The 8,498-nt window shown below is 34.6% G+C and overlaps 1 protein-coding gene across 2 annotated transcripts; it reads left to right on the top strand.

Moving 5' to 3' along the window:
• The first annotated feature begins 2,043 nt into the window (after positions 1 to 2,043).
• Positions 2,044 to 7,644, top strand: LOC103318825 (phosphoglycolate phosphatase 1A, chloroplastic-like). Of its 2 annotated transcripts, none has more exons than XM_008220264.3 (11): positions 2,044 to 2,616; positions 3,193 to 3,260; positions 3,490 to 3,582; positions 3,670 to 3,741; positions 3,938 to 4,009; positions 4,712 to 4,771; positions 4,998 to 5,050; positions 5,521 to 5,618; positions 6,147 to 6,246; positions 7,173 to 7,276; positions 7,369 to 7,644. In XM_008220264.3, exons 1-11 carry the CDS (start codon positions 2,316 to 2,318, stop codon positions 7,473 to 7,475), a joined length of 1,128 nt encoding a protein of 375 aa, XP_008218486.1. In that variant the 5' UTR covers positions 2,044 to 2,315; the 3' UTR covers positions 7,476 to 7,644. The 2 variants fall into 2 exon arrangements, with proteins under 2 accessions (XP_008218486.1, XP_088903437.1); XM_089047311.1 differs by having other exon boundaries at positions 2,052 to 2,616; positions 3,421 to 3,582.
• Positions 7,645 to 8,498: the final 854 nt, after the last annotated feature.

Genomic DNA, 8,498 nt, shown 5'->3' with positions numbered 1-8,498 from the left:
GGAGCGATTTAATATCAAAATTAAGACAATCTGGTGTGCCTCTACTAAACAATTAGTTTTTTTTTTTTTGAGAAATTTTGGAATTGCATTCATAATTCAGCTAAAAAAACCACTAGTCACGAAGGCCCAATACAAATTAGCCACAAAGAGCCATTACAATGACATAGCGATCTAACGTAAAAATTAAGACAATCTGGAGCTCCTCCACTAACGAGCACGCATGATCGAAGAAACTTTAGCATATGCATCTCAACTAAGAGTGCAAAGTCATAATAACCAATAATAGATAAAGCTTGAAAAAACTAAACTATAATAATACAAATAAAACTTTCACAATGGAGATATGGAAAGCCCTCACAAAGGATGATAGGTGAAAAACTCTCACAAAAGGATAGATGAAAGCTACACAAAAAACCCAAAGAGTCTCTGTAACTTATTCCAAACAAAAAGAAATCGCAAAAATGGATGTGATAGAGATCTGACACCAAAACGCATATGGAGATTTGGAGTCGAGATGCATCCGCCCGTGATGAGTGGAGGAAATTCATTGCAAAACGAAGACATATAAGGAAAACTTTATGTCTCTAAAAATTGGGGGAAATGGGAGAAGATATGTAGGAAGGGAGAATGAGAGAGGGGAGGAACAACAGTGGCTTCATCCTTCCTCAAAGTGGAAACGGTTGTAGAATGGTTTTTGTGGGAGAGAGGACTAAAGTTTTTGCGTTATTACTCTAGTATAGACTTTGCGTTATTTATTACTAACATGTAGTTCTAAACATGTCATAATAATTTATTATTATTATTTTTTTATCGAACATAATAATTACTTATTGTTATTTAGTTCAATTGATATATAATTTATAAACATCGTGACATTGATTGACTCATGTTTAGATTTGCAAAACACCATATTAGATAGACATATGATACGATAACGATCTGAGTAGCAATAGGTTATTGTAGTTGTAACTTTTGTATGATATGATATAAGCAATGTATGAATAAATATTTATTCATATATATATATATAATGTTAAATTATATTTTGTGGACCTTAATTGTTATATTTAGTTATATGTGGACATCAAATTTATTGACAAAGGGACCATTTGGGTTCCCAGTAGTAGAGGCAAAAGGGTCATCAGCAGTTCAATTACAACTACTCCGCATAACAGAGACAAAATATATATGTATATATCATGAGGCTGAGCTTAAAGCTTCCGATTTCTATCACAAAACCAGCTAAGTTTTTCGGTGTTAATGCCAATATGAATATGATCTATATTCTACACAGTAGTACACTAGTATTCCACCGTTAAACAGAAGCAACGATAAATTGAGATTAGACGGCCAACATTGAAGCATCCATGTGAAGCTTGACTTTGGTATATACAACGACACAAGTACCATGTGATTTGACATTTCGTAGAGGAAAAGCGAACCATGGCAAATGGCAGACAAAGTGACAAGTGAGACTACCATCTTGTAATTGTTTAGAACCGACATTTCAATTATTCCCATTTTTGACTTCTTTTTCGACTTTTTATGGGCTTGAAGGGACAACACAACTACACCGAATCAACACAAACAAGACCGCCATCAAATCACCACTTACCATTTATTTATTAACATAATATATATGTAATGTGTCACATAGACATTACAATTCGGGATTTAATATCTGAAAAATCTGGAATTTAATTGATTAGGAAATAGTTAGACTAGTAATTATCTCCTTTATTCCCTGATGTGGTTGGTTTATATTAATTTCACCCATTCCAAATAACCAGCGGAAAGACATTCTCTGATCACTACACAAGGCCCACTTCGGATCAGATGACAAGGGCCTTCTCACATTTCTTTAACGGGCTTACATCAAATCCTATACATGGATGGGGCTCGCAACCCCTTGGCCCTTATTATTTTTGGGCTGAAAAATGCTCCATATTGCAGCCAACCCCAAAACACACGACACACAAAATTGACATCGAAGCAAAACACTTTTTTCTTGTGTGTACTTTTTCCCTTAAAAAATTGCAACTAGTCTCAGCGCAGCTCAACATAACATGCTGAAGGTGGAAAAGCCATAACCCAAAAAAAGAAAAGAAAAGAAAAAAATGAAGGCACAAGTGTCATCCAGTCGGATTGAATGCAAGCTCAGCCACCCAAACCACCACGCGGCGACAAACAACTCCTTCAAAGGTAAAAGCGAGCTAACGGCTTCAAACGACCAACACCTAAGAAAGAAGCTTTTGTTATTTATTTTTTCTATATTTCTCTCTCTTCTGTAATAACGAAAGAAGAAACAAGGAGAGATGCTGAGCAGAACAACAGCCATAGCAGCTTCTCTTTCAGTCTCTGCTGGTTCTGCAAACCCATCAAAATCAAACTATTCTCGATTGTTGGGGCTCAACAACAATCTCTCCTACACTGCTTCAAACCCTGTAATTGTATCATCCAACTCCAACTTTGCGAGCTTCGCATGGAACACCAGCAACAACAGTAAGTATACAAAGTCAAGAATGGAGAGGTTCACAACCAGGGCATCAGCGCAGCCCCTTACGAATGCTGATGAGCTCATAGACTCTGTCCAGACTTTCATCTTCGACTGCGATGGTGAGCCCTGCCCACCTCGTCCTTCAACTCCAAACTCGTTATTTTCTACTTAGATTGATATTGATTAAATTTGATATCGGAGGCCTGAAAGTGTCATCGTTTCAAGTAACTCCAAAAAACTGAGTGTCAAGTACTAACCGTATGTGCATTTTTTTTTTGTTTTTTTGTTTTTTGTTTGTTTAGAGGTGATAATTTTGTTGGTTAATGTTTGAGATAAGGTGCTTCCTGCGTGGTGATCTTAATCTATCTGTTAGGCTTAGGGTCTTAAAATATGAAACGCAATTGTATTGATTTGTTTTCCTGTGCATTTATCTGAATCTGATATTCATTTTGTATAGTTACCTCTTTAAAGGAAAATTCAATATATTCAGAACAAAGTGTCGTGTTTGTGGGATGTTGCTTACCCAATTTATAAATATTGCTAATTGGGTGACATAAATTTGAGGGGGAACTAGGATTACTCAATCATGTTCCATTAAAATTTGAATAATGTCTCAGACAATCTTGTAATGTTCATTATGTTTTGGATGTAATGCTCCATTACTAATGTTTGAACTCATCACCAAACAACTGCAGGAGTTATATGGAAAGGAGATAAGCTCATAGATGGCGTGCCAGAAACTCTTGATCTGCTACGGTCTAAGGTCTCTGTGTGAATGCGGTCATGTATTTGTACTAGTTTTGTACACATTCATTGACAAGCAAAATCATTCTACTTCATACATTATATTTAACTATTTCTTTACACTTACTCTTGGATCCAAATGTAGCATAATTTTCTCTTCTTTGTCAGCAAAAAGACAGGGACATAATTTTAAGAGACAAGCATTGTTATGTGGCCTCAAACCACTTGCATATTGTCTTTTCCTTCAGGGCAAAAGATTAGTTTTCGTTACCAACAACTCAACAAAGTCTCGGAAGCAATATGGTAAAAAGTTCGAGACACTTGGTCTGAATGTCAATGAGGTCAGTCTGACAGTGTTCCACTTTTTTCTTTCCATGTTCACAGATTTCAGCACGTCAGTCATTCTAATCACACTTCAAAAATTGCAGGAGGAAATTTTTGCATCATCTTTTGCTGCTGCTGCCTATTTGAAGTCCATTAATTTCCCTAAAGATAAAAAGGTAACTGTGCGCCTGGTTGGTAAAAATAAAATGAAAGCTGAAAATTTTGTTTCAATTCCCTTTGCCTAAAAGTGCGATTTTCGTAGAAGGGGAATGGTTTGCATTTGGTACCTCATGATTAGCACTAAATGAATTAACGGGTGCATGTTAATCATGAATTTAGATGATAATTGATTGATGATCGAGCCTTTTATAGGTTTATGTGATTGGTGAGGAAGGTATCTTGAAGGAGCTCGAGCTTGCTGGATATCAATATCTTGGTGGACCAGTAAGTATGAGTCCGAAATCATACAAGTTTCAGTACATGATGATGTTACTTGTACTTTTTCTATTTTATATCCTAGTCTGTGAAATCGAATGACATGTTATTCATTTGGCTAACAAGAGCATTGCACAAAACTTGGTGTCATTATTTCCCTTGCATTTGTATCTTCAGTTTCATTTTAAATTTAGGATAAAGCTTAAAAGCTTACCTATAGTTTAAAAGATCTTCAGGCACTCTATCCATAATATGTACATATCCTTCTACATAGCAAATTGTTTCTAGAGAGACATAATGAGGTCTACATCTTCCTTGGATGTAAAAGTAAATATTTGGAAACTGAAAGTTGCTCTGGTAATTATATAGTATGAATGTTAAGGTAGTGGATGAAGTAAAGGAGGATAGCCTGCCTGCCCCTCTCCCGGGACCATGCAGTTTGCTCCAGAAAATCTAATTGTTTTCTCTCCCCCAACCAAACAATAATTTTTTTGAAAACATCATCTTTTTGTGTGTGCATGCATCTGTGTGTTCGTGTGCCTAAGGCCCTAAACTATCAGGAAAAGTTAGGTAGTTACAATTGTTTATAATTAGTAGTTTGAGGGATGGACCGGGCTAAAGTTGTTTACAATTCTTTTTTTTCATTAATATGCCCCTGTTATATTACACGTGATGAGAAGTATTTTTTAATATGCTTTCCTTTTCTTACAGGAAGACGGTGGGAAGAAGATAGATCTGAAGCCTGGATTTCTGATGGAGCATGATGAGAATGTATACTTCTGTCCTTTCTTGCTTCATACAACTTTGTTTATTATTGGGGTTGTACCGATAGAAATAAAAGTAGAACTTTCTCTCAATAGAGCTTTTGCATTCCTTTTTGGAACCTTAAACTGACCATACGCATGTGAGGTTCTTTCTTTCTTTCTTCTTCTTAAAAAAAGAAAAAAAAAACATCAACTTTTAATATTGCTAGATCTGTTTGTTCTTTGTCTTCTAGGTTGGAGCTGTTGTGGTTGGGTTTGACCGAAATTTCAACTACTACAAAATTCAGTAAGTTATGGTGATTCTTGTTTATGTCAATGCATGTGTGTTGAACACACTGCAAATTATTTCTGTTGCAAGGTACTGTACTTTCCTTTATAATTAAAATTTGAAGAATCACTGCTGCTTCAAGTACCTTCTGTTTTAGATTCTTCTTGCCTCAGAAATTATTAGGGCTTCAGTTTAATATTTAAACATCTGAAGGTTTGGATTGAAAAAGAGATGCCACATAACTGCCACAATTCACTATATATTTTTATTTATTTTTCTATGGACTGTACTTGTGCTCAAATTCGGGTGTATATGCAAACATTGTGTTACAAAGTGTTAAATGGAAGGTAATATACATGTTACTATACCAAGTGCCAAAACCGTATAAACATTATGGTCTTATTATATATGCAGTGCACTTGTTACATGTATTGCATTTGGTCTTCTCTGGTGGCAATTATCATAAATCAATGTTTATGTGATGGAAGGTATGGGACACTTTGTATACGTGAAAACCCTGGATGTCTTTTCATTGCAACAAATCGTGATGCTGTCACTCATCTCACAGATGCTCAGGAATGGGCAGGTAAGGTTCATTTCCTTCCTCTCTTGTTGCACTTGATGTTTTAATTAGATTATTTTCAACTGCATTATGCTGTAAAACATGTAAAGATTTTCCTAATTGGGTTTTGTTTAAAATTCAAAAGTCATTTGTTAGGGGTGGTGATTTTCACACTCCTATTTGTACACTTGGCACTCACATTTATTTATGCTTTCATCTTCTTGTTTCTGTTCAATATATCAAAGCATAAAATAAGGGAGAGGAGATAGGATTGTGAAAATGGCCACCTTTTATTCAATCTTATTAAAATAAAATAAAAACTTATTAGAATTAATAATCAAAATACTGAATCAGATTATCTATGTTGCATTTACTGATGCATGGGTTAGTGGTTCCAAATGACTTGATTATATGAGACCTAAACTTCTAAGGTTGACTGGGAAATTTTGAATTTCTGGACCTGAAAATACCTAGCGAAACAGGTTGTTACCGAACTGATGAAGCTACTATAATTTTCTCTCAATAGCTACTATAATTTATACTCAACTTCAGGTGGTGGTTCTATGGTTGGCGCTATCCGTGGATCTACTCAACGTGAGCCGCTGGTTGTGGGAAAACCCTCAACATTTATGATGGACTACTTAGCAAATGAGTAAGTCAAATGCTTTATTTATCGTTCTTCTTTGTTTTATCTTAATTCTTAAGTAACATGAGTGCTGTTATCTTGAAAGACCATATTCTGATAAGAGTTTTTATGTTATATAAGACACCAAGGCATTCTCTTAATGTGGATATCATATAGTGTGATACATATAATGCGCCTTATATTTGCTTTATAAGAGATATATAACCTGTGTGTACCAAGTATTATATGTACCACAATATCTATAATTCGAGATGCATTATAAGAGATATAAATGAGTATTGCATTGTAAGACACATAATGCACCTACTAATGCTGATGAATGAAGACAGCGATTGATTTGCTTTGTAAGCACAAGACTACTTGTGATAACGAAACCATTGAAGTGCTAACAAATTGTAGTGTTAGTCCATCCAAGACTTGCAAAAATGAAATTAAACTGTGCACGGAGTACGCAAGTGTGTGTGTGCCCGCACATTTACTCTCAGAGAGAGAGAGAGAGAGAGAGAGAGAGATCAATGGTGTCTTACATTATTTTCTTTTATAATACTGTAGATTAATTCTTTAGTTATTGAAATCAAATTGCTCTATTTGGTTTTCTGACAAACATTAGAGGAGTTTCATCATTGACTCATCTTTTTAATCACTCACTATGCTTAGCAGCCATCTAGATTATATCATCTGTTGTAAAGGCTAAAAGGCTAAAAGACAACTTTGACCAATGAGGTAAACATCAATGATTTTGTAAATACAAGAATGCAATTTTTGTAGAATGTACAATTTTCGTGATGTAATTTTGCATTCTAATTAGTAGCTGACATGTATTAAGTCGCAGAACACTTGACATCTTAAAGAAGTGAACTTAAATGGATCTGATGAAAACATATTGGTCATATAATTGCTGATATTAGTCAGTTGAATTTAATCAATGACAGATTTGGCATCCTGAAGTCACAGATTTGCATGGTTGGGGACAGATTAGATACTGATATTCTGTTTGGACAAAATGGTGGTTGCAAAACTCTTCTTGTTCTCTCAGGTAACTAAACTAAAGTCTGCATTTTTGGCCCAAGTTTTCTTGAGTTTGTGATGTATTTGAGCTAATTAAGGCTTTTCGTTTCTGTCTAATAGGTGTCACCACTTTATCAGTGCTTCAGAGTCCTAACAACTCCGTACAACCAGATTTTTACACGAACAAGATTTCAGACTTTTTGTCTCTCAAGGCTACAACTGTATGATTATTATGTTACCCCTAAAATCAATCTTGGGCGCATCTCTCATTATTTGTCTCTGCCAGTCATAACTTTTATATTATTAATGTCCATGTAATTTTTTTATGGATGTAGGTTTTTGAAACAAAAAGAAACAGAGTACATTAATAAATAAAAGTTATGCCCTTGAGATCTCTATGCAATTGTTAAACTTGTTGCTAATGTATTCCTGCATCTTCTTCTTGGCAACCAGACCAGCACATAGCTGCAGCCATCCGTATCTCTGAATTTCTTTTTTTCCTTCTCTTTCTTCTGTGTGACTGGCTATTGCGCTTGGATAGGTAGAGCTAGCTAAGGAGGTGTGTTGTTCATTTCATGTCCCAAAAATCTCTCGGTCTAACCCTAGTGGAGCCTGTTATTTGTCTAAGTTGTGAAAATTGAAAATAGTATTTTATTATAATATTATTTATTAGATTCCATACAAATCGATAGCGGAATATGTGATGTTCATTCTGTTTGAGGCTTTTTGTCTTCCAAAAGAGACAATTCCTCATTTGATAACCATGCCTAGTGGAGGAGAAGGAGCCCGATCCACTATTTCACCCAAAGAATAATACTAGTCTTACCACATTTTTATATCACATGACGGTGATATGTACACCATATCATGTAAAATAATAGTTTCTTTTTTTCTAATTTTATTTATTAAAATACACTTCATTCATTTAATTGATGTGACATATAATATAGACATGTCACATCGTTGATTGAGATCATGTTTTTTTTTCTTCTCTTTTTTTTAGTTGAATGAATGATATTGGATTCGTCTTCAATACAGAGTACATAAACAAAAGTTCCATTACAATGATTAGGAAAAAAGATAAAAAAGAAGGTAATAGTTCCTTTTATATATATATATATGTTTTTTTATAACTACCATGGATGGTTTTTAAAGAAAACGTACTATTACATAAGAAAAAACATTCAATTCCAGTAAAACTTTTATATCAATAAAGAAAAAACATATTTTCTTATTCGGATAGTGCAATG

The sequence above is a fragment of the Prunus mume genome, linkage group LG1, assembly GCF_029339155.1.
Source record: "Prunus mume cultivar Tortuosa linkage group LG1, ASM2933915v1, whole genome shotgun sequence".
Classification (NCBI taxonomy): Eukaryota; Viridiplantae; Streptophyta; class Magnoliopsida; order Rosales; family Rosaceae; genus Prunus; species Prunus mume.
Note: the sequence above shows the minus strand (reverse complement) of the source record. Positions and strands in the feature narration are given on the sequence as shown.

Excerpts from the sequence above, each read along its gene's own strand:
- LOC103318825 (XM_089047311.1), top strand. The coding sequence starts at position 2,316 with ATGCTGAGCAGAACAACAGCCATAGCAGCTTCTCTTTCAGTCTCTGCT. Across the intron at positions 3,583-3,669 it reads TTGGTCTGAATGTCAATGAG|GAGGAAATTTTTGCATCATC; the intron begins GTCAGTCTGACA and ends CAAAAATTGCAG. Across the intron at positions 5,619-6,146 it reads AGATGCTCAGGAATGGGCAG|GTGGTGGTTCTATGGTTGGC; the intron begins GTAAGGTTCATT and ends ACTCAACTTCAG.